The sequence below is a fragment of the Nomascus leucogenys genome, chromosome 12, assembly GCF_006542625.1.
Source record: "Nomascus leucogenys isolate Asia chromosome 12, Asia_NLE_v1, whole genome shotgun sequence".
NCBI lineage: Eukaryota > Metazoa > Chordata > Mammalia > Primates > Hylobatidae > Nomascus > Nomascus leucogenys.
This window is the reverse complement of record NC_044392.1, coordinates 83,228,620-83,255,768: the sequence shown is the minus strand read 5'-3', so window position 1 is coordinate 83,255,768 and position 27,149 is coordinate 83,228,620. Positions and strand designations below refer to the sequence as shown.

General features: G+C 36.9%; 1 protein-coding gene and 1 pseudogene across 1 annotated transcript in view; one reads left to right on the top strand and one right to left on the bottom strand.

Moving 5' to 3' along the window:
• HFM1 (helicase for meiosis 1) overlaps nt 1–27,149 on the bottom strand; it is a 214,013-nt gene that overhangs the window by 111,988 nt on the left and 74,876 nt on the right. Inside the window, exons 2-4 of the mRNA XM_030825053.1 lie at nt 7,106–7,203; nt 2,389–2,501; nt 630–939 (exon numbers count right to left, since the gene is read on the bottom strand). Of these exons, the coding sequence (XP_030680913.1) occupies nt 630–939; nt 2,389–2,501; nt 7,106–7,203 (521 nt within the window). The remainder of the gene's footprint in view (nt 1–629; nt 940–2,388; nt 2,502–7,105; nt 7,204–27,149) is intronic.
• Nucleotides 18,957–19,093, top strand: LOC115837852 (annotated as a pseudogene).

Below are 27,149 nucleotides of genomic sequence, written 5' to 3'. Positions count from 1 at the left end.
CCAACCTTCATCATTGTGGCTCAAACCAAAAACCTAGGAGTCAGATCTTATATATAATAATCACATAAGTCCTGTGGGATTATACCTCCTAAATAATTCTGGATTGTCTCCATTCCTGATACCACTGTCCTAGGTCAGGCTACCATTTTCTCCTATCTAGACTAATAACATAACCTTTCAAGAAGACCTTCACATTTTAACTCCCTTCTATTATAATTTATCCTCCATACTGGGACCAAAATGAACTCTTAAAGAAAAAAAAATCTAATTTCACTCCTCTGTTTAACACCCAAGGCATTAGGAAAATGGGTCTCAAACTTTTGTGTGCATAATAATCACCTAGAAAATTTGTTAAAAATGAAGATTCCTGTGTCCCACCTGGACTGCTGTGGTACCATTTATAGTACATAGTTAAATATTACAATTATGGTTATTTTTATGTGTAGGACCAGGACTATGACACCAGGAACGGAGAAAGTAAGGAATTATTTAGGAGATAGAATTTTGCTGTTTTTCTCATTCACATTCTACCATATTTAATACTTTTAGATGTACAAACATTCAATATTTATTCAATATTGAATATTCTTTATTCACAGAATATTATTTAGTTTAATTATAATAATTACCTTTTCCGGAATACTGATGTGCTCTCTCCTTTATCTTCTGCAAAATTAACTAATTTTGTATCATCAGGAACACTCTTCTCAGGTGCTATCTCAGTGCCAATGTGATTTTTATATTTCTGAGAAGCATATGTCAGCTTGCCAGCAACATGTGATAAGTCATTGTTACCTACCCCTTCTAAATTTAGATCATCCTGTTCATATTTATCAGAAGGAAAGGCAAATTGGAATTTTTGTGTTGGTGAAATATAATTTGTGTCTTCGTTAGTTATCTTTAAATTTGATGTTAACATTTTTGGCCTCTTTTCCTGACCTACAAAAAAGGAATATCTTAATTATTACATGTTCTCCATTAAAGGAAATTTTCAAAATGATGATGAAAAACTTTAATAAAAATTCCAAGTTAAGTATGAAAGCCAAAAGCAAAGCACTAGTAATAAGATAATCTGTAATACCATATACAGTGTTAAAATACAGGTGATTGTTACACTTATGGTATATTACATCACTAAAAGACACTCAGAAATTAATGTGGAATTATTGAATTAAATTTGAAGTTTATATGGCACCTGCATTATAAAATAGGTTTAATTTCTTTCTGACCCATAACAAATGATATAATTATACAAGTAATTATGAAGATTTAAAATTTATATAAATGATTTACACACAGAAATACAATGACCAATTATATAAAATGTTACCAAACACAATTCATTATTAACATATCTAATGCTTTTAAGTTTGTAATCTTGCTTCTAAAATCAAAACAAAGGAATGTTTTCATCAGAGTGACAGAATTTTAAAGGCTTCTTTAGAGGCTTTGCAAGAATTTTTTAGGGAAGTTTAGGGGGAATTTGGATGTCTTACTAGAACTTAAATTTGCTTTAGCATCTATGTGTCTACATTACATACTATGCTATATATTATTTGATATAAGTATATATATAACATATATGTAAATTACAAAGCTTAATAATAAAATGTATGTGCATGAACCTATGACCCAATTTAAAAATTAAAATTTTACTAATATTACATTAGGTCACATACATTGTTTGAGTGTGCTTGTTTTTGAGCTTTTTAAAAATGGTATCACACTATATTTAATCTTCTGCATCTTGCTTTTTTCACTCAATATTTCTGGGATCTGGTTACCAGGTGATCTTACCTTTAGTAAATGGCAAGGCAAAAACTGAACAGCAGTGATAGGAGTTTTAATAGTCACAGAAAAAATATTCATAAAACAAAAATCAAAACGTGTGTGTAATAGTGTATTGTGTGCATTTATGTATGCATATGTATGTGTATTATATGTATAGAGAAGAAAAATATTTTAAATTTTAAGATTTGGTGGGCACTATTTTGTTTTTGGGGGCATGTATGTATTTAGAGATGACGGGGGTCTGTTTGTTTGTTTGTTTATATATTTATTTATTTATTTATTTAGAGATAGGGTCCTACTATGTTGCCCAGGCTGGAGTGCAGTGGCTATTCACAGACTCCCAAGTAGCTGGGACTACAGGCAAGTGCCACTGCATCCAGCTTCGTGAGCATTCTTTTTAATAAAAGAAGGATCTGACTTTCATTTTATTTCATTAAAATAAAGAAATTTTAATTGTTTACATAATGAGTATACATATTTTGGGGGGATATCTGATATTTTGATACATGCATATACAATGATCAAATCAGAGTTTTTAAAAAAATATTGCCATGAACTGTATGGGTTTGGTTTCAAAACAAATATGTGATAATTTACCTAACAGTTTATGACTTTCTAATTCTTCCTCTAACTCCTGAGTATCTGGAATTTCTGAAATCAATGGAGCGGGAGGGAGAAACCAATCCAATGACTTTTCATTGTCTGGATGGCTATATAAAATATAAAAATGTGAGTATATATGTTAATAAAGATATAACATGAGAAGCTATGTATTTATTAAACATTACTCAGACTCTTAAACATCCTATAAATTAACTTTCTGTCAGCACTTTGATCTATCCCCATACAGCAGTGTTCTCAACCTTTTACCCTTATGTATCATAGGATTAATGATACTGCTGTGTGAGATGTGCTACCTAAATAATGGCAATAACTCTATCTCCTTTTCTCCAATTCAAATGCCAGTAACAGGAATCTTAAATCTGCTCCAATATAAAAACGAAGTAGTAAATCATTCTCAAACTTTAGCATTTTAACTATTACAAGTAACAAATTACTTGACATATCTCACAACTAATCATGGGTCATCAATGTGTAAATGACACCATTACTGGTATTCCAGAGCTGGGATCCCCAACCCTGGGGCCTCAGACTGATGCTAGCCTGTTAGGAACCCAGCTGCACAGCAAGAGGTGAACACTGGGCAAGTAAGCATTACTGCCTGAGCTCTGACTTCTGTCAGATCAACAACGGCATTAGATTCTCACAGGAGTGCGAGCCCTATTGTGAACTGCCCATGAGAGGGCTCTACGTTGCATGCTCCTTATGAGAATCTAATGCCTGATGATCTGAGGTGGAACAGTTTCATCCCAAAACCATCTGTGGAAAAACTGTCCACAAATTCAGTCCCTGGTGCCAAAAAGTTTGGGGACCGTTGTTCTAGAGTATTCCTATAACATTATAATGTCCTAACCTAAATATTCTTAGTCCAAACCATCTACAAACTACAGAAAAATCCAAGAAATCATTTGAAACTGATGACCTCTTTATAACCTATAGTAATTGATATTTTTGCTAATTACTGTTGGCATCATTAACTATCCCTCCTCATCTTTCAACTGTGATTGTGTTAACTGATACTGCTTTAATGGTTCCTTTCCCATCAAAGTTGACTTGTTCTTCATTAGGACAAAAAGATAAGTGTTAGGTGACAGGAAATAAAGTTGAGAAGAGCATCATATATTTTGTCTATACCAAGTCCCAAAGATTTTATGATCTAGTCATTTAGGATATTACTCTCTCTAAAGTGAGAGACTCAGTCTGTTACTTTTCTGTCTCACAGAGCACCTAGCACAAAGCTACTCTTACCACATTTTCCAAGTAAAAAATCTACAACACATTATCTGGCAACATCTAACAGACTGTTTAATAACAGGCCAGATCTTTTAAAATTTAGTACTATGTCAGAGGGTCCCCAAGATCACCCCCAGTTCAATAATACCCTAAAATGACTCATAAGACTCAGCATGTAGTGCTACTCATGGCTACCAGGACGAAGTCCAAGGAAAACCAGGCATGAGCTTTCAAGAGTCTTCTCCCAGCAGACTCTGCAGGAGGCACTTAATTATCTCAGTAATGACTTAGGACAATACCCATGAAATGTTGCCAAAGAAGGGAAGCTCTTCAGGGACCCAATGCCCAGGTTTTTATTGGGGGCTAACATTAACATAAGCATCCCCTGTCTAGCAGACACCTGAATTCCAGAATCTCAGAAAAAAAGCAGGTGTTCAACATTAACCACATTATTTGTATAAACAGTTTACACATGGTAAGCCACTGTTGTCAGTTAATGGAGGGGATCTTCCTGAAATCTAAGTTCTCAGACTCTAGCCAAAGCCACCCTTGCAAACTGGCCTTTTCAAGAACAGCAGTCTAGGTCTGCTTTATTAACTCTTTTCTACACAAGGACTATTTCAGAAAATCCAAGAAAGAGGAATAATAGCGGTACTATTCTGCCTCTTAATAAAATCAAATCTTCCTTATAATTTCCCAATTTTTTTCCAGAGGTGACATCATCATCCCAATCACCCAGAATCCAAACCATAGTATCTTTTTTACTAACTATATCTAGATACATATTAGGTCTTATTGTATATTCCTTGTAATGCTTCTTAAATTCATCATTTTCTTTGTGTTTCCACGGTCATTATCATAATCAAGGCTCTTACTAGCTTGTCTTAACTGCCCTCACTGCCTCCAGGCTTTCTCTCTAATATATTTTACAAGTTCCTACCATATTCATTTGGAATTGTTTTCATTACATTACTCCATTCAAAATTCTTCAATGGCTTTCAAATATTGCCAAATTTCGTAGTGGTCTTAGACCACCTTATAGTTTTAACTCTACTACACATATCTTACAGTCCAAACTAAACTGAACTCCCTGTTGTATAACAAATAGATAATGCATTCTCTCCTCATCTTTTTTTTTTTTTCCCTCCTGAGACAAGAGTCTCACTCTGCCACCCAGGTTGGAGTGCAGTGGCCAGATCTCGGATCACCGCAACCTCCACGTCCTGGGTTCAAGCGATTCTCATGCCTCAGCCTCCCCAGTAGCTGGGATTACAGGCATATACCACCATGTCCGGCTAATTTTTGTATTTTTAGTAGAGATGGCGTTTCACCATGTTGGCCAGGCTAGTCTCAAACTCCTGGACTCAAGTGATTTGCTGACCTCAACTTCCCAAAGTGCTGGGATTACAGATGTGAACCACCGTGGCTGGTCACTCCTCGCCCTCATTCAAAGATATTTACTCAGCTTACCCCCTGTGCCCTGCCCCACTCGATATCTACGTGCAGAAGTTCTACTATTTTATTCATTCATTAATCCATTCAGTAATTACTTACTGAGTACTATGTGCCAGGTATTGTTCTAGGCACTAGAGCTTATATTCAAAGGCTGGCTCAAATCCTACCTTTTCCAAGAAATCTCCCTAGGTTCCCAAAGATTTTCTCCTCCCTTCTTCTTATAGAGGGAACCTATAATATGTATTATAGTCTGCCTTGAGCTGTGTGAATGTACAGATAGATAACAGAGAGAAACAGAGAAGTAGATGGATAGCTTTGACAGATAGATATTTGATATTCCCTCTAGATTATAAATATCTAGTTTTATTTTTATGTCCATTTACATCAGCAGTACTTAGCAAAGTCCCTTACATAATTTCAATAAATAATTATTGATTTAATTCAATGGCTTTTAACCCACAGTGAATTATATCCAAAATCCTTATTCCAGCATTTAACGCACATCACCATCTAACCTCAACTTAGAATTTCTAACTTTATGTCCCAATGTTTCTCCTTCATGAATTGTCTATTCCAGGAAACTTCTCTACCTGTTATCCCTTAAAAGTACCATGAATTGTCCTGTCTCCATTCTTTTTCTCTTGCTCTAACACTCTGCCTTCAAATGCCCACTTCTTCTCTTTCTATAGGAATTATCAAATCCTTCAAAGCCTCCTGAAGTCTCCCCCTACTACCCAAAAAGCCTGACCTGACTGTGTACTCCAAGACGACCTTCCTTCCAAGTCTGAAATTTCATTGCATGAACATATGCTTGTCATTTGCTTTGCACATATTTTTTACCGTATTTTCAGAAAAACAACCATATGTTACAAAATTTGCATTGGCCAGACCTGATTAACACATGTTGCCCCAGTTGGATGTGCTCTTTCGCTCTCAAAAGTGTCCCAGTATAGATGATTATTTACATGGTCATATTACTTATTAATGTCTTTCCATTTGTGTGTTTAATCTCCTCAACTAGATTTTAAGTACTTTGTAAGTAAAAGTCTGTTTCATCCTTTTTATAACCCTTTCAACTTTCAATCACTATTTGAATGAACAAGTAAAATAATGAGGCAATAAATATACCTCATTAAAATAGGATAATACAATACACTAAAAACACATAGAAAATTCAAAATTGAACAATGCACATGAAAATCCATAAAAGTCAGTATTTAACATACTACCTACTCTCTAGTCTTGTTTTCTTTGGTCTCACATCTTTATTCCCTCCCCTACTTCCTGCCAGCACTTAAAGTGCCTATCATACTTTGCCTTTGGCATACTGTCCATTCTGTTTCCAAATGGTGACGTCATTCCTTGTCCTGAGCTACTCTTTGAGCATTATTTCCCATTTTTAGCTTGGCCAAAAATAATCCGAACAAACCAGAAATGCAAATAAATGTAAGCCAAATAGGCAAGAATCTATTTTTTTTTTTTTTTTTTGATACAGAGTTTCACTCTGTTGCTCAGGCTGGAGTGCAGTGGCGCCATCTTGGCTCACTGCAACCTCCGCCTCCCGGCTTCAAGCGATTCTCATGCCTCAGCCTCCCAAGTAGCTGGGATTAGAGGCATGCGCCACCAGGCCCGGCTAATTTTTTTGTGCTTTTAGTAGAGACAGGGTTTCACCATGTTGGCTAGGCTGGTCTTGAATTCCTGATTTCAGGTGATCCACCCGCCTCAGCCTCCCAAAGTGCTGGGATTACAGGCGTGAGCCACAGCGCCTGGCCCAAATCTATTCTATTTTTAAAACTATAACATTTAAGATGTTAAACTTCAGTTACTCCCCTATACTACTGGTAAGGGAATTCCATGTTTGTAAATTCCAAATATGTAACTGAAATATCGTTCTGTTGATTCCTCATTTTTGTGTATTTACCAGAGAGAAAACTAAAACTCACCCAAATTCAAAAAATCCTAAAGTAATATACTATGTTATCAATCTTTAAGGGAGATTACTTACTTTTCAACGTCATCTGGTTTTTCAAAAAACAAATTTTCCAAAGAAAACAAGCAATCATTTGATTTCAGCATTGTTGAAAACTGGACTTCGTCATAAATCTACAAAATACGGAAAAAGTAGTTTATATTTTATTTATAAAGATGTAGAAAAATATTTCTGTATAATCACTAATTTTCCAGTCTCCTGTAAAATATAACTACAGACTATCCTTCCAGCTTCATCGTCTGCAACTTCCTTCAAAGCACCTCAATATTCACATACATTATTCTGTTTTCCACTCATTCACAGATTCACACTTGCTCCCTTCTCTTCATAGTGCTCCAATGCTTGGAATGCGTTTTCTGCCATTCTCCAACTGGCAAATTCCTATCCATCCTTCATGTTATAGGTCACATGTCATTTCTTCTTCAAAGGCTTTTCTGAATTTGTCTTCTTCCTCAAGGCAGAATTAATCAGTCTTCTTGAGCTCTTACTACTTTGTTCACACCATTATTTTCGAGTTAGGACAGCACATTTTATTGTGAATATGTGCACCTCTAACAATATACTACGTACATACGCAGGGATTTGCTTCAAAATAAAGGTGCGAGATGAAGGAGTATTGAAATAATATTGACGATGAGTTGATCACAGCTAAAGCTATGTAATAGGTACATGGGGTTCATTATAATATTTTTTCATATGTTTGAACTTTTTCAAAATAAAAAAATTACAAGTTTAACACATGCATATTTACATTTATATTAGATAATGCATATACTACATATGTTTACATTCTTTTTTAAAAGATAATTTTTGTACTCAGAGATATTATCTAAACATAAAGGATAAAAACATTCAGCAGTGGCCACCTTGGAACATAACAAAAATCTGGGGCTGAACAAAGATGCAAATGTGATTTAAAAAAAAAAAAAAAAACTAGTCTCTAGATACATACATTGCTCCCATTAGAATTATTTTTCCCTGCATATCCTATTTTCTAAATTCTTAAACATCATAGAACATTCTATATGACAAACCATAAAATCAGATGAACAAATTGTAAAACATAAATCACATTTCTGTTTCTTCTGTTTTAGTTAATACATTGTAAATTTGTCCTCAAGATAGAAACTACAATCAAAGAAATTGTATTAATGCCATCTAGTGGAGAAATACACATTACTAAGTCAGATTATGTCTCTCCAATTTTGAATCCTCCTTGATGTGGGGATGAGATACAAATGGGAGTGATATGGGGAAGGGAGAATGTTTCCACATACACCGCTTGACAAATGCTACTGTATGAGAACTAAACCTGTATATATACTTTAGGGCTGTTCTTACTGATATAGAATATTGTGGGGTTTTCGCTGTTTTCGTTATTGGGTTCTTCCCCCTTCCATCTGTTTAATGTAATTGCCCTCTTCATTTTTCTCTATCTATTAATCCATTACCAACAAAAACAAGTAGTAAAAATGACACAAACTAGTCTGGTTCTATAAATGTCTAAAACAATTTGACTATACAAAAAATAGAAGCCTAGGATAATAGGGCAGGAGGTAGAGGGAGTCATTCAGAAATATGCAAAGTCTTTAACTGCTTTAAGTAAACAATTACAGAACTTGAAAACAATTATCTGAAAAAGTATAAATGAAAATGTTAATCATGTTTTTATATTGCCCAAAAAGTAACAAATAAAATGTTCCCTTTCTAGTTTTAGGAAAACTATGTTCAAACAAAAGAAACTTTTTCTAAAATAAACCTCACCAGACCAGTTTCATATGGCTTTGCTACCTCAGAATTTAAGTCGAAAATCTTAAGGCTAACACTTTTATACACTTGAATACTTTCTTCCCAAAGCAACTACAAATAGACAACAGAACTATAAATTTAAAACATTTGGGAAGAAAAGTGTTGCATAAACTGACAAAAACCTCCTATACAAACAGCAAATATTTTCAGAAGAATTTTTGATTTCTAGTTCTAGCATACAAGAATATAACTTGTTTGGGTTCAGAATAAAAATATCATGTACGTATTTTAGTTCTTATATGGTCCTATGAAAAAAACACCCCTTATCTAAAACTGCATCCTCTCATCCTGCATTATTTTTCTTCATAGCATGAATTGATAATTAACATTATAGTATATGCTTAGTTTTTTATTATGTTTCTCCCTTTAGAGCAAGCAAGGACTTTTTGCTCACTAATGTGTTCTAATAACCCAGAATAGTGCCTGGCACACAGTAAATGGTCCATAAGAATGTATTGTGGAATAAATGCGTTAGCAATAACCAGTTTATAAAAATAGTGTTAAATAAGAATAATTTTCTGTTAACTTAGAAACTTAAAATTTGAGCCCCAATCTTCAACGTTCAGTTTAAAAATGTGAAATTTTTTTCTAGTTCAGGATTTATGTAAATAAAATCATGAAGGTTCTAAAAGATGATGAATTTAGCACTTTCATTATGTAAATAAATCTTTTTTTAAAAAAGAAACACAGGTCCTAAAACGGACCTTGCTACAGTTCAGTATGAGTTTGGATGTGAGGGGATGCTATTTTAAATTAATTAAAGTTCTAGGTTTAGATTCAGATTTTCTAAGTTCCTATTATTTATTATTAAAGTTTTAATTTCAGCACGTGGCACAAAATTAGATTGCCAAACACAATAAACAATATCATCCCAGGTAGTTTTATTTTTAAGTGTCTGCTCTGCTATAATCACTGTTAAAATACTTAAACTATTTTTGAGTCTACATAATTTGCGGTGCAGACCTTCTCTAGTTATATTAATGACAATCTCTAGTTAAATATTAATACAACTAGATACAATTAATCTCTAGTTATATTAATGACAATTCACCATTTTGTCTTCTGTAATCTTTACTTATTGTATACAATTATTGTATGAACTTATTGTATAAGTTTGCAGGCCTATTACTTATTTCTTACAATTTTTACTCAGAAATATACTCCTTATTTTAAAAGTACAGAAACTCAGATATAAATTATTGATTTGCTAGAAATTTTTGTGAGTTAAGGAAGAAGTAGGGACCAACATTTACGGGAATAACCGACTGTCACAAATAACTGCAGAGAATTTGACAAAGAAGGAAATGGGAACAAATTACTCCGAGGCTCGGCCTGGGAAAGGACCATACAATTGTCGGAGCCCCAGATCTCACCCCCTCCCCCGGCACCAACCGGGCTGGAAGGGTCTGGCTGGGGAACGAATCAGCACCTAAAGCAAAATAACAGCTCTGTGGATTAGGGCCCCGAGAGTGGCGCAAGAACGGGGCGCTGGGGCGCGTCACTCCACACCCAGGTTCCCGTTTCCTCCCACCGCTGGGAAACCCGCGGCTCAGACAGATGGGTACGTCCCCCCAGCGCTCGCTCAGGGGGCGCCACACACCAGAACACAAGACACAGGAACCGAACACCAATCAGCCGACTCTAGCGGCGGGCCAGTCGGGGGAGCTGGGCCCGCCCTGCGCCCAAGCGCGCCTCAAGCCTCTCTGCTTTCTGACTGGAAATGCGGCTGAGGCGCCTGGCGCGGGCCCGCGGCCTGGAGTCGGCTGGTGACCAACAACTCGCCGCGCCCGTCCGCTGCCTACCCGGCAGACGGCTCTAGAGATCGACTGCTGCCCGGACGGCTCGGCTGGGTTCCCACTTCCCCGCGGGCGTCGGGCCCCGGTCCCCACTTTCCCCGCGGGCGTCCGGGCCCACTCCTCACCTCCCTGCGGGCAGCTCCTAGGCCAGTCGAGCGCCGATTCATCAGCCCCTCGGAGGACCCCCAGCCTAGCTAAGCCGAGCTCCAAGCAATGGATCGCCCAAGCCCCCAGCCTCTCCCTTCCTACCTTTTTTTCTCCGAAAGTTTATAACTGGTTTTGAATATATCTCTTGCAGTTTACTGTGTCTATTCTCGTTAAATACAGCTCCTAATCCTGGGTTCTAAGGGTCTACTAAACGGTACCCTTTCCCTAAGTTAACCTGCTTCTCTACCCCCACAACCACCACTCCACAAACATACCCCAACCTGCCTTTCTCATAAAAGTTAGCCAGGCCTCAGCTCTGGGACTTCCAGTCTCTTCGTACCTAAAAAGTGTTTTACCTGTATTATTTATAAAATATCACCGTGGCACTCATGAGGTCAGTATTACTGAGGAACTTGATTCAGAAATAAAGTTAAATTTCAGAAATAAATGTTCTAAAACACACTGATATTTAAATATGTTTAGCCAACATGAATTTATAAAAACAGGGCAATAATGTGTTCTTAGGCTGTAAACACGAACAAACTATAAGTTATCCTTTTAAGTTTCTTTAGAATTGTCCTCTGAAGATTGTTTTGTAGATGATAAAATAGCAACGAATCAATGATGCTTTTCTTGCAGAGACGTTTATCTTTCCTTTGGAAACCCCCACCTGTGACATCTAGGGCCAACCTACTGCTGTCTGACTGCCCTATTCCTGTCCTCTTTTTTCCTTGCAGTTCTACTGTTCTTTAGCTATATGACCTTGGAAAAGACCCAACCTTTAAGTCTTAATTCTTTATCCTCAGTGATACTAATAAGCTCTAACTCCTAGATACTGCTGCAAGGGTTAAATAAAATAATACTTGCAGTAGTCCTACTACACAGTAAATGTTCATGAATATTAATTTCTTTCACCTTCTCTGAAATGTAAAATTATTCCAGTAATTGGATAAGCCAGTTATTTGGATACTGATAAAATAACAAGTCTTTGTCTCTTGGAGAAAATAACATTTTGACTGCATAAACTATTCTTAATAGAAATGTTGAATTATCATTCCTCTCAAAAATACTGGAGAGGAAAGTTACTTTCCATAGACTGCATAGAGGAAAATAACAAAACAGTGCATTTGTTATAGTGAACCCCTGAATGTGTTGAAATTCATACGTTGAATTCTAACCCCCGATGTGATGATATTTGAACGTGGGACTTTTGTGAGGTAATTAACTCAAAAGGGTAGAGCCTTCATGAGTAGGATTGTGCCCTTTTAAGAGGCCAGAGAGTTAGCTCGCTCTTTTTCTACGATGTGAGGATACAGGAGGACGGTATCTGCAAGCCAGGAAGGAGGCCCTCACCAAACACCGGATCTGCCTGCACTGTAATCTTGGACTTCTCAGGCACCAAAATTGTGACAAATCTTTGCTGTTTAAGCCACCCAGCCTATGGTAATTTGTTATAGCAGCTTGAACTAAGATAGGGTTTCAGTGATAGAATTGTAGAATTCAGCAACAGGCAGGTACAGGAGGAGTCTTACTGTCAAAGCACACAGTAGCAAATGGCCCCCACGTTCATAAACAAAAAACATTCATTCGTTCATTCACTCACTCACTCATTTATTCAAGAATCTGTGGGGAATCTATACAGCCTTACTTTGTCTTAAAATAATGTAATAAAAATGTCAAAGCTTCAGTTTTTAAAAGGAAGCCTCAGGACAGTGATAAAGTTACTAAAAATCCCATTTTGGGGGGAGGGATTACCATGGTTTTTAGTAGTGTTGCCACATTTCTCAAGAAAACATTTTAATCCTAAAGATTTAATTTTACAACCAGTGCAACAACGTTATAAGCAATCCTCCAAATTGAATAACATAACTAACATTTGAAATATAGTCTTCCCGATCAACTTCCGGCATGACTGCATAAAGAGCTTTGCTATCTCACTTCTCAGTGAAACTGGTGAAAATTCTAGAAAAATGACTCAGACCCTCTGGAAATGATCCTAAGGGCAAACAGCAAAAAAAGAAACATCTCTTCAAGAAAGACATACAAAAATTTGGTAAGAAAGGCAAGGGTCTGTGGTATTTTATCCAAGACTCCCAAGTCCCAGCTTAGCGAGACAGGCTCCATTCTAGACAGCTGCAGCCAAGAATACAGAGCTCTCTCTGCACCCAGCTCCCACTAGAAGGCGCGCTTTCTTTCTTTTATTGTGGTAAAACATGCATAATATTTATAATTTTAACCATATATAAATGTATAATTCAGGGACATTAAATACACTCACAATGTTGTATAACCATCACTCTTATCCATACCCAAAACTTTTTCATTATCCCCAATAAGAAATTTGTGCCCATTCAGGGAGGGGAACATCATATACTGGGGCCTGTTGGGGGGTGAGGGGCTGGGGGAGGGATAGCACTGGGAGAAATACCTAATGTAAATGACGAGTTGATGGGTGCAGCAAACCAACATGGCACACGTATATCTATGCAACAAACCTGCACGTTGTGCACATGTACCCCAAAACTTAAAAAGTATAAGAGAAAAAAAGAAAAGAAAAGAAATTTCTGCCCATTAAACAGGAACTCCTCCTTCTCCCCTTTCCCTAATTCCTGGTAACCTCTATTCTACTTTCTATTTCTATGAGTTTACCTATCCTAAGTACTTCATATAAGTGGAATCATACAATATTTGTTCTTCTATTTCTGGATTATTCACTTAGCATAATGTTTTCAATGTTCATCCATGTTGTAGCATGGATCAGAATTTTACTCCTTTTTAAGGCTCAGTAATATTCTATTGTATTTATATACCACAATTTGTTTATCCATTTGTAATCCTGGCTAAGGGACATTTGAGTTGTTTCCACATTTCCACCTTTTGACTATTGTGAATAATGCTTCTATGAACATTCGTGTGTAAATATCTATGTTCAAGTCCCTGCTTTCAATTCCTTTGGATATGTACCTAGGAGTGGAATTGCTGGGACATATGGTAATGCTATTACAGCCAATGCCATGAGTTCTAGCTGATATATCCAACATAACCAAAATTTTCTTTACTTTGTAATGTCCACATCTTTTACGCTCTGATTAGTCAGTAGAAATTGATATTGAAAAATTAGTCTCAGCCTGGGCAACACGGCGAGACTTCATCCCTACCAAAATTTTAAAAACTAACCAGGCGTGGTGGTGTGTGCCTATAGTCCTAGCTGCTTGGCAGGCTGAGGCAGGAGAATGGCTTGAACCAAGGAATTCCAGGCTGCAGTGAGCTGTGATCCCACCACTGCACTCCAACCTGGGCAATAGAGCAAGATCCTGTATCTAAAAAAGCAAGAAAGAAAAAAGAAAAATTAGTGTTGATGGCTCTAGAGAAGCAGGAACCAAGAAATGTTGAGGTTTCAAGACTATTTCTGCAGGTGACAGCCGGAAATGTGTTGTGTTTTTTATTGTCAGATTTGGACAAGAAACAGTGAAGAGATCATTTGGGAAGAATCTAAGAATTACAAAATTAATTTCTGAGAAAAAAAACAGAAAAAAGGAAATAAAGGTAGTTTGATATGATGGGATTCTCAGGAGGAAAGAAAAGTTTAGGGAGTTAGGCCCAATTCAGTAGATACTTAAATAACAAAAGGAAGACTGAATTAAGCACAAACCAAAAAAAAAAAAATCTTTTTGCTCCTTCTTTCTTTTTGTTTCTTTCTCTTTTCTCTCTTCCTCCCTTCCTCCCCTTCCTTCCCTCCCTCCCTTCTTTTTACCCCTTCCTTCCTTCCTTTTTTTTTTTTTTTGAGACGGAGTCTCGCTGTCTCCCAGGCTGGAGTGCAGTGGCACGATCTCGGCTCACTGCAGGCTCCGCCCCCCGGGGTTCACGCCATTCTCCTGCCTCAGCCTCCCAAGTAGCTGGGACTACAGGCGCCCGCCACCTCGCCCAGCTAATTTTTTGTATTTTTAGTAGAGACGGGGTTTCACCATGTTAGCCAGGATGGTCTCGATCTCCTGACCTCATGATCCGCCCGCCTCGGCCTCCCAAAGTGCTGGGATTATAGGCGTGAGCCACTGCACCCGGCCCTTCCTTCCTTCCTTCCTTTCTTTCTTTCTTTCCTTTCTTTTCCTTCCTTCCTTCCTTCCTTTCTTTCTTTCTTTCTTTCCTTTCTTTTCCTTCCTTCCTTCCTTCCTTCCTTCCTTCCTTTCTTCCACAGCACCCGGCCTTTTCTTTCTTTCTTTTGTTTCCTTCCTTTCTTTTCTTTTCTTTTCTTTTCTTTTCTTTTCTTTTGTTTTCTTTTCTTCAGGGTCTTGCTCTGTTGCCCAGGCTAGAGGGCAATTATGTGATGGCTCACTGTAACCTCTTGGCTCACCATAACCTCAACCTCCTGGGCTCAGGCAATCCTCCTGCCTTAGCCTCCCTAGTAGCTGGGACCACATGTACATACCACCACACCGCACCCTGCTAATTTTTAAAAAATTATTTTTATTTTTTGTAGAGATGAGGTCTTGCTATGTTACCCAGGCTGGTCTCAAGCAATCCGCCCACCTTGGCCTCCCAAAGTGCTCAGATTACAGGTGTGAGCCACCATGCCTGGCCAGGATAATTTTTCTTTAGGAAAGATTTAGTAAGTATGTATGTAACCAAGAACATAATGACATAAATTGATTAGAAAGCAATTCCTTGAGTTCCAAATGGCTAAGGAGAGTGTTTAATGGTGTTGTATAAGATCCTATACTCTTATTTCAGGAAATCTGTTTGTTTTTTTTTTTCTTTTCAGGCAGAAATTGACTCCTCCTACCAAAATGAATTTAAAATATTTTCTGCTCTCCAAAGTCAAGAATGTTGATCCTAATAGAACTGCCAGACAGGGTGTTCCAATTAGGCCTAGAACCAATGCACCATATAACGACAGCCAGCTAAGGTATATTACAAAGAACATAAGCTTTCCATAGAAATCAGTTGAGAAAGATTCAGCATTCAATGGCTGTTCTTTGTACTTGACTGTAGATTCTAAAATGTGTTAACACAAACCCTGAACTAGGAAGCAAACATCCCAGTACATAAACTTGAGGACAAAGGGAAATATTCCACACCAGCATAGATTATTTCCTAAGTAAAAATTAATGCCAGTTTCTTCAGGAGGAGTATGTGGGGACTCATAACCAGTGTATGCATGTTTTATGGTTAGTTGTATTCAGTTTTGTGAGGCAAACTATACATACTTCACACTGAGTATACTAGGTGTAGTCATTCTTAGCAAATTCTTTTGCCATTATTATAAAGTCCCTGTATAAATAAGAATTAACATATTCCTTCAGGTAGTTGGTGTCTGGAGTAGACGTTACCTGACTATTATAATTAAGATTCTGGCATCCAGAATCTATATAAGATTGTATTAATGAAACATGCAACATATTGTATCTTCAAAAAGATTATTTAAAGGAACTTTTAGAAGCCACTGACAGATATCTTCAAAAGATATTTAAATGTCAGAAATTGGAGTAGAAAACATACTTTTAAAAAAGCATTTTTGTTATGTTTTGTTTTGCTTTTTGTCTCAGGCCAAAAAGTAATTGGCAGGATCTTGCAGCCATATGATCAAAGATTGATTAATATTATATATACATGTTGTCCAGAAATAAGACAGTTTCTACAGGTGATATTATTTTGTAGTTAATCAAGAGATATTGCAACGGTAAAATTACCAGTTAAGATACTGAACAAATTGATGTGTAGACAGAATAAGAAATAAGAAACACTATGTAGCAGTAGAAATAATGCATTTGTCTGGAATCCTTTCCAGGAAATGAGGAGAAGGAAGAGACGCTATCACAACCGGCAGATGATTATTCATTTGTGATATATGTTGAGTTAGGATGCATTTAAGCATGGGTTATCTCATGTTTAAATTTGTCAAAGCTTTGAGAAAGCACAGTACATACAATAGCATATATTTTAGCCTCTTGAGTAAAAAGCGTCTTGGAACAAAGTTGAGAGTGCTGTATACATGTCTACTCAGAGTCTGAAGCCACCACAAAGGGAAATAGACACATCAGTTTTACACAAGAGCTGCCACCACCAATAATCACTAGAGAAAGAAAAAGGGATAAATTTTAACATTTTCTCTTGAACTTCTGGCTGCTCATGGCTTCCACCAGTCCTGAGAACATGAAATAGCTTTCAGGAGGGAGAGGGAGGTGTTGAAGTGCAAAAGGAATAGAGTAGCTCTTTGGTAGGGAATGAGTGGTAAGGTTAGGACCCTCTCAGCCCAGTGCCCAGCACCCTAGGGGAGACACATTCGCATCCAGGGAGCAGTGGATGGAGCAAGAGGCAGCAAGAGAAGCTGCAGGGACCAAGCTGTGGAGGAGAGGTGGCTTAAGCAATACTCACAGACCATTCCCTGGGCCTGGCCCCACTAAGCCTTCCAGAGTTGAGAATCCTGCCTTGGGTGAGATCTGCTAGCCTTAGAACAACATGTTGCCAGGGTAGACGCAGTGAAGCAGGCAGCAGAACTGTCACCATGGCTGCAGGGGCAGTTCTAGAACTAGGAGCTATGAAATCAACCAGGAATGTAAGCCTGGTTTATGAAAAGTATATGCTATTATGATGGTTAATTGAACTGATTGCTAAAACCAGGAGTTTGTCAAGCCCCTTTTCCTAGTTGTCAGCTGGGAAATCAGAGGGACTATTGAGTAGGGAGTGTCAGAGAATCTAGGATTGCAACAACTGGGACATGTTCTCAGAGAAATAATGCTTCATGGTTTTTGGTAGGAAATGAGTTACCTGCATTGTTATTTTGCTTTGTCTAACTCAGATTAGTGGCCTATGAAACATCACTGTCACAACAAAATTTAGTAGCACAGTTTAAAAGCATTTGCTCATTTAATGGATGGGGAAAATTTCTGAGAATTCATAAAAATGGTGTGTGTGCATGTCTGAATGAGTGGCTGAGGGTAGGTGCCTTGTATGTGTGTGTTATGGGGAGGGGAGGACAATGGCATGAAACCAAGCAGATGGAGAACATATTAGATACATATATTAGGTGTATTAGAACATCATCCTTCCACTAGTAAATAGAGTAGTGTGGGTTAAAGCAAATCCCAGTGGAAGAGTTCTGCCCAGAAACACAAGTCAAAAGTGAAGGCTGAGGATTTAGGAAAAGACATGGAGACTGAGTGGGAATTAAAATCTCATAAGCCCAGAAAACAACGAGTAAGAGAGTGAGTAATATAAAAGTAAAATGAGTTAATGTATATTGGACATCTTTCAGATACCTGTGAAGTAAAAGAGCTATCAAACTGTAAGGTGTCATTGAACATTAAGAACTTGATCTTTATTCACCTATTTTATGTGTTTCTTAATTAACAGAAAATATAAACTTTGCTACCCCAGAAAAAAAATGACAGCATTAGCTCTGAAAAGGAGTCCTGCCAATTCCTGCAATTTGTGCTCAGACTGTCTATTCCATCCACACGTTAAGAATGAGCAAGTGGCTCACTCAAGTAGTAGGAAGCTTCTTTTTCCAGCAGGATGCTTTGTATCACAAGTCATTTGGGGGAAGTTTTGACAAAACAAGTTATTTTGTAGGCCGTAAGGTATAATACTGGGGAGTTTAAACATATTTTTTTTCTGGATAAAAGTACCATTCACATGATTTAGCTGATATTTTCCCCAAATTGGGAAGTATCCTAGACATGAATATTTGATATCTAATACGGTGATTTTGCCTAAATTCCCCTATATGTGATCTCCAGCTCTTTCTACAAACCACACTATTTCCCTTGAACAGCAGTTAACACTGATTTTTGTTGTTACTTAAAGATTACAATCAGAAGAAGTGTATTTTAAAAATATCTGGCTTTGAACAAATTCCAATTTTATTTGTAATATCTACTGCTATCCAGAGTGAACTTAAAGCATAAAGATTTTTTCTTTCAACTTCACTCCCAAGTGACATCTTTCCCAACATATTCATATACACAAATCACATTAAAATATTTATAGCAAAGCATCCTCTAAACAGCTATTTCTCCCAATCTAACATCTGAGCTGCCATATGTTATGAATGTTTTGAACTCACAGAGATTTTGTAGCAAGTCACAAACCTGCATGGTCTGAAAGCACATGACTGCATCACTTCTCAGCCTTTTGGCTAAGATCAAGTGCAGTATTTGTTCTTATTAGTTTAAAGCACATGACTGGAAAAATCTCCAACATCAGAAATTAGGGGCTAATGATACATATGCAAATAGAAAAATGGATACAAATTAAATACAAAGCTAAATGATTGTTTTCAAATCATACCAAATTTTTTTTTAATTTTCTATGATTACCCTAACATCTAAACCAAAAAATATTTTTAGGCCTCAGTAACTTGTGATCAGAATGTCTCAGTCGATTTGTATTTCTTAATTGAGAAAGTTTCTCAGAAGTTTCTTACCTATACTTTCATTTCTGAATACTAAAAATGAATAAAATCTTAGGTAAAATAAATAATTCCAACTCCCTCATTATACTGAGAAATATATAATTATTGCTTTGCTTCATTGGCAGAGCCAGCAAACTCAAATTTCTATATACCCAGTCTCCTGCTCTTTCCACAAGCCATACTCTTCCCATTGAACAAGACTTAGCAGATAACACTTGGAGTTTTGCATTTGGTTTATAAGGAATATTGACAACAAAGTGTTTTTGAAGGTGGGGAAATAGGAAAGTTAAAGAGCCTGGGACTTAAACAATATGTTAAAAAAAAAAAAAAAAACAAGCTGGAGGATTGAGGAATGGTAGTATATAATACAGAGAAGAAAAGCTAAAAAAATTGGCTCTTTTCAAATATTTGAGGGACTCTCAGTGGAATAAATATTCTTTGTTTGTGCTTTTATAGGCGTGGTTTCAGAAGGCTGAACTAGTACCATTGAATTAGGGTTGTTATTGGGTGAGAAATAGATTTCAACTATGAAGAATTATATGGAAAAGGTTTTCCTTATAAAATTTATTGATGAATAATTTAGGTACAATAAACTGCATCTATTTAAAAGGCACAATTTAATGAGTTACAATAGTTATATATATCTGTGAAATCACCACCTTAACAAAAAAAAAAATACAGAACATTTCTAGGAACCCCCCCGCCGCCCCCCCCCCGCCAAATTCTTCATTTCCTTTACAGTCAGTTCTTCCACCTGCCCTTGGCTGCAGGCAAACCCTGATCTGCTTTTTATCATTATATAGTAGTTGTATTTTATATAAAAAGTATCATATATCATGTATTCTTTTGTGTCTGGTTTCTTTCATTTATTCTAATGATTTTCAGATTTATCCCTATGGTTTTATATATGAGTAACTCATTTCTTTTGCTGAATATTATTCAATATCGTTTAGTATTATTGGATAATACTATTCCATACATGAATATAATACACTTTTTAATCCATTCACTGGCTGATGGGCATTCGGGTTGTTTTCAGTTTGGAGTTATAGTGAATGACATTGCTATGAACATTTGTGTAACAGTTTTTATATGGTCATATGTTTCCATTTATTTTGGGTATATACGTAAGAGTAGAATAACTAGATTATATGATAGGCATATGTTTACCTTTTTAAGAAAGTTCCATATTGTTTTTCAAAGTAATTGTACCATTTTGCATTCCTGCCAGCTGTGTTTGAGTTCCAGCTAATTCTGCTTTGCCAACACTTGCTTTGTCAGTCTTTTTCATTTTTTCTAATGGTTGTAATGGTATCTAATGACTAATAAAGCTGAGCATCTTTTCATGTACTCAATATCTTTTATAAAATGTTATTGAGGTGTCTTCTTACTGTTGAGTTGAGGTCTTTATCTAAATACCAGTCAGTCCTTTGTCAAATATGTGACAGAGAGTATTTCCTCCCATTCTGTGGCCTGTCTTTTCATTTTCTTAATAGTGTCTTTCAAAGAAAATATTTCATGCTGATGAAATCTAATTCATAAATTTTTTCTTTCATGATTCATTCTTTTTGTGTCTTATTCTAAGAAATGTTTGCCTATGTCAAGTTGGTGAAGATTTGCACCTATCTTATTTTCCAGTAGTTTTGCAGTTTTAGCTTATCTTTAGGTCTGTCATCCATTTCAGCTAATTTTCCATATTATGTGACATAAGAGTAGATGTTCTTTTTTTCTTTTTGTTCATATATGGACATCCAGATTTTCCAGCAGTTTGTTGATTTCATTTTCCCATTGAATTGTTTTGGCAACTTCACTGAAAAATCAATCAGCCATATATGTGTGGTCCTATTTCTGGACTATAATTCCATTAATGTAAATATCTATATTTTTATCTTATTTTTATTTTTATACTTAAAGTGTATCTCCATATTTAGAGTACTTCCTTGTAGTCAGCAGATGGTCACGTCTGCTGTTTAATCTAGTCTGATAATCTTTGTTTCTTCATTGGAGTGTTTAGTCAATTTATATTTAATGTAATTATTGATATGGTTGGGTTCAGTCTACTATTTTATTAACTTTCTACTTGTCATCTCAGTTTTCATTTCTTCATTCTCCCTTTCCTGCCCTCTTTCAGATTATTAAATATTTCTTATATTTTAATTTGAATCTCTTAGCTTTTCTTTTTTTTTTTTTTTTTTTTTTGAGATGGAATTTTGCTCTGTTGCCCAGGCTGGAGTGCAGTGGTGTGATCTCGGCTCACTGCAACCTCTGCCTCCTGGGTTCAAGAAATTCTCTGCCTCAGCTTCCCAAGTAGCTGAGATTACAAGCGCCTGCCACCACACCTGGCTAATTTTTGTATTTTTAGTAGGGACAGGGTTTTGTTATCTTGTCCAGGCTGGTCTTGAACTCCTGACCTCGTGATCCACCCGCCTCGGCCTCCCAAAGTGCTGGGATTACAGGCTTGAGCCACCGTGCCTGGCCTCTCTTTGCCTTTTAATCATACCTTTTCGTAGTTTTTAAAGTAGTTGCTTTAGGTATTGCAATATATATCCTTAAACTTTTCACAGTCTGCTTAGAGTTAATATAGTACTTTTTGTGGCAATCTAGGTCTATTTACCCCCATTCCTGCCATAATTTATGTTATAGTTGTTCTATACATTACTTCTACATAATATTTTAAACCCCTCAAGGCAATGTTCTAATTTTTGCTTTTCAAAATTATATATATTTTAAAGAAACTAATAGAAAAAATAGTTTTCCACAGTTACCCACATATTTTGCATTTCTCATGCTTCTCATTTCTTCCTCCATACCAGAAGCAATAAATTGGTATGTACAATGTTTATGTATAATAAACTGCACCTATTTAAAAGATACATTTTAATGAATTATGATAGTTGTATATATCAGTGAAATCACTACCTTAATAAAAATACAGAACAGGACCTATTTTAAGTCTTGTATATTACTAAAGTATTGGGCCAAGATATGTGATTTCCTTGAATACACCAAGACTTGTATAAAATGTTCTTTCTAGCTTTATTCAAAACCAAAAAGTAAGATTACCTTTCAGTATCTTACTGTATGTACTCTAAATCACAAAGTCTCATATTCTGTAACTAACAAGGCTACACTTTCAGTGTGTTAATATGAACTTTCAAACAAATTTTTAGGATTATTGCTTTATAAACTTACTGCAAAAAGGAACTTCTGCCTTCATTTCTTTATAGTAACTACATCGCTCCCAACTTTCAATGTGTTTGCGTATTTATCATTAATAATTTGACTTAGAAAAGGAGGGAACAGAAAATCTTAAAGATATAGACTTAGAAATCTTGGTCATTTAAAGATAAGTCAAAATTGGGGATAAAAATTCTCTGCAACTGTAATGTACAATGGTAGTTTCAAAAATCATAATTTTCAGAATTTGAGAATATTTTACAATAAATGGTGTACACAACTGTAGTATGAACAAAGTTCAACTATATATTTCTTTACTAATAGGTGTAAAATAATTTGAGTGATTCTGTTTAACTTTCTCTATTCTTCCTGGATAGATACTGCCAAATATCCACCAACATCCATTTTTCTCATCTTTCATATAAATGAATTTATAACTGGGCTTATCTCACTAGGGACAGCATTTGTGACCCCAACTTGCAGTTAAGTGGAATAACACAACTGAGTTCCTGCCAATAAAATGTGATGAAAGTGAAGTGTATCACTTCTGATTCAGACATTCAGATACATTCTCTTTCCCACCAGTGACCTACTTTTAACCATGCAGATGGCAGCAATGCCCCAGGGATGACAGTACAACACGATGGATGAAACCTGGGTCCTTAAATTATCACCATCAGAAGGGCTGTCTGCTAGCCTGGGACAATCACAGCAGACTATTACTCAGGTGGAACAAACCTTTATTTCTGATATGGTTTGGTTGTATTCTCACCCAAAATCTCATCTTGAACTATAATCCCCAAAACCCCCACTTGTCAAGGGTGGGACTAGGTGGAGGTAATTGGGTCATGGATGCAGTTTCCCTCATGCTGTTCTTATGACAGTGAGTGAGTCTCAAAAGATCCGACGGTTTTATGAGAGTCTGGCATTTCCCCTGCCTGCACTGACTCCATCCTGCCACCCTGTGAAGAAGGTTCTTCTTTGCCTGCTTCTCCTTTGCCTTCTGCCACAATTATTAAGTTTCCTGAATCCTCCTCAGCCATGTGGAACTGAGTCAATTAAGCCTCTCTCCTTTATAAATTACCCAGTCTCAGGTATTTCTTTATAGCAGTGTGAGAGCAGACTAATATACCTTCTTTTAAAAAAACTGAATTTATGTAGTCTTTGTTTCAGCAGGCTAGCCTTATCCTAACACACCTTGGGTTCAGTCTCAGCACTTCTAGGTGGTAATAAGGACAGGGAGAATAGTCAAAGCAGCAGATTCTACAATTCCATGTCCTTTCACACAGGGCACCAGAAGAATGTGCACCTGTCATTCCAAGTGTAAGATTCCTTCCAGGCAGCTATATGAGTTAATTAGGCAGAGAGACAATGTAGATACAAGTTATTCTCTACAGCAACTTTGACCAAGGTTGACAGAAGAAATAACAGATATGCTTAATTCCCAGTAGCTCTCTTACATGAGAAGACCAAAATTAACTGTCTTAAAATAATTCACATTCTTTACCTCCCGACCTTATTTTCTGAGACATAAACCCCACCCTCTCGTCCCCAGTCTTCTCCCAAAGTGAAGCTAAGTGGTTACGAACACCATTTTCAACAACTCCAAGAGGTGGCATTCACATCAGAGTCTAATTACTGTTTCCTACATGTTTTTCTTTATTATAATTATTACCATTAAGTACAGCTTCCATTGTCAGGGATGCTGGGAAGTGGGTAAAACCTGAGGTTTTCCTGTGAGAATTTAACTCTTTTTTGGTGAAATGTGTACTGTATTCTTGACTTCCTTACTCTCGAGGGCAAAAGAATGCAAAATATTTTATAGTCCTGCCTGCCTTGTCTCTCTGTTTTGTTTCCCTCGCCTTAAAGTCTCACTGACCGGTACAATATCTCATGAATTCACTAACTTCCCAACAGTCTGCTTCAAATATTTAACCTTGATATATTTCTTCCTCTAATACAATAGAGGCTCCATCTCAGTTTTTTTCTAATTACTATCTCCCTCACAAAAACTTCTTTCTGTCAAATCATGAAAGGCTGTTCCTTTTCCGACTTCTTTTTTAAATCTCTGAATGCAACAGGATTCCTGATTAACACGCCATTTTGTAACTCTTTCTGTTAGAATGCCCATTCCCTGGCAGTTCTTTGTTGAGCATTTCTGTAGTGACCTCATGATCTGTCTTGGGTTCCAGATGTGTCAGAGATATCTGGAGCCTCACTAAATGTGTTTGTTCTTCCTCTGCACAGTGTTTACTACATTTCCCAGTCCCACTGTCTTTTACAGGATCAAGAGACTAATTCTTACTGTGTGATTGGAAGGGATGTGTCATCCCAGGGCCAAGGTGGTTAACAAATAGTATGTCTTTTCCACTTTCTATTTGCTCCTTGGCTGTCCAGACAGAGGATCCAGGAGGAACTCAAGATCTTAGAAGAAAGCAGAGTCATGAGACAGAAAGAGCCTGAGTCCCTGAACCGTCAAGTGGAAAGCCATCTGTCAAACATCTCATTAGACTGTTAAGCGCAAGAAATAAACTTTTGTTGTTTGAAGCCATTGAGATTTGGGAGCAGGGAGGTGAAGGGGAGGGGAGAACATTATTACCACATTGTAGCTTCACCTACCCTAATACACCATGTAATTTTTCTTCAGTTATACCTGAATATCCTCTAACTGGGATGTTAGAATAAAAGTAATTGTATGAAATTAATTAAATCACACAAAAGATAAATTTTAAACACTTTTTCTGAAATGTTTAACTCTAATAATTTCTGCTACTAATTTTTCTTAATAAGTTGCTGTTCAGGTTATAGCCACCAATGCCTTCTCACTAAGGAGAGAGATTTAGAGGTTTGGATGATCTTAATTCTTAAGCAAATGCTTTGAGTTCTAGCACACCTACATACAGAAAAGTACAAAAATCTTAAGTATATAGCTTCATGATTTTTTACAATGTGAACACTTTTGTATTCCCATCCCATCCCACAATCAAGAAATAAAATAATCGCCCTCCAATACAACTTCCATAAATTAATATTGCCTGTACTTGAACTTTATATAAATTGAATCATATGATATGTACTCTTATGTTACTGCCTTCCTTTGCTCAATATTATGTTCATGCTTATGATTGTTTCATGTAGTAGATTTGTTGACTTTCATTGCTGTCTAGTGTTCCAGTTTAAGAATAAACCAAATTTGTTTATGCATTCTTTTGTTGATGGATATTTTGGTTGTTCCTGTTTGGGAGCTATTACAAATAATGTTGCTGTGAACATTCACACACGTTTCTTAGTGCACTTATGAATGTATCTCTGTTTGGTTTACAACTGGGAGCAGAATCATGCAATATGCACATGTTCAGTTTTAGCAGATACTGCCAAGCTATTTTTCAAAATGGTTGTACCAATTTACACTTTCACTAATTGCTCCACACCCTAGCTAATTCCTCTTTTTTTTTTTTAAGACAGTCTCACTCTGTCACCCAGGCTGGGGTGCAGTGGCACAATCTTGGCTCTCCGCCTCCCAGGTTCAAGCTATTCTCCTACCTCAGCCTCTAGAGTAGCTGGAACTACAGGCACACACCACCATGCCCAGCTAAGTTTTGTATTTTTGGTAGAGGCAGGGTTTCGCCATGTTGCTCAGGATGGTCTCAACTCCTGAGCTCAGGTAATCCACCCGCCTCGGCCTCTCAAAGTGCTGGTATTACAGATGTGAGTCACCACACCCTACCTAATTCTTGGTAGTATTCTGAAAAGTGTGAGGTAGTATCCCACTGTGGTTTTAATTTATACTTCCTCCCTGCCTTTTTTTTTTTTTTTTCCAGTGTCTCGCTCTGTCACCCACGCTGGAGAGCAATGGTATGATCTCGGCTCACCGCAACCTCTGCCTCCCGGGTTCAAGCAATTCTCCCACCTCAGTCTCCTGAGTAGCTGGGATTACAGGTGCGTGCCACCACGCCTGGCTAATTTTTTGTATTTTTAGTAGGGATGGGGTTTCACCATGTTGGCCAAGCTGGTCTCGAACTCCTGGCTTCAGACGATCCACCCGCCTCGGCCTCCCAAACTGTTGGGATTACAGGCGTAAACCACCACACCCGGCCTAATTTATATTTCTCTTATTGCCAAGGAGCCTGGGTACTTTTTCACATTTTATTGTCCATTTATGTAACTTTTGGGGGGCATATATAAATGCCTGCCCCAATTTTTACCTCCTCTTAATAAGGTCCTTTGATAAATGGACGTTCTTAATTTTAGCGATGCTCAATTTATCAATATTTTCCTTTTTGATTAGCTCCCGGTTTAAGAAATCTTGGCCTATCCCAGGTCATAAAGCTGTATGTTATCTTCTAGAAGTGTTATTGCTTTCATTTGCACAAGTATTGATTTTGTGTATTAATTTTCCACATGAATATTCAATTAATCTGGCACTATTTATTGAAAAGACCACCTTTTCCCTCACAAAACTACAGCGGCACCTTTGTCATATACCAAAAGTAAGTTTGTTTTTGAGCTCTATAGTGTTCCATTGTCTGTTTTTCTATCCTTATGCCAATACCACATTGTCTAAATTACCACTTTAAAATAAGTCTTGGTATTCGGTAATAGAGGTTTTCTAACCTTATTCTTTAAGACTTCCTTTTTATATGAGTTTCCATATAAATATGAGAATTGGTTTGTCAAATTCCATGAAAAGTCTTGCTGGGATTTTTATTGGCATTGCATT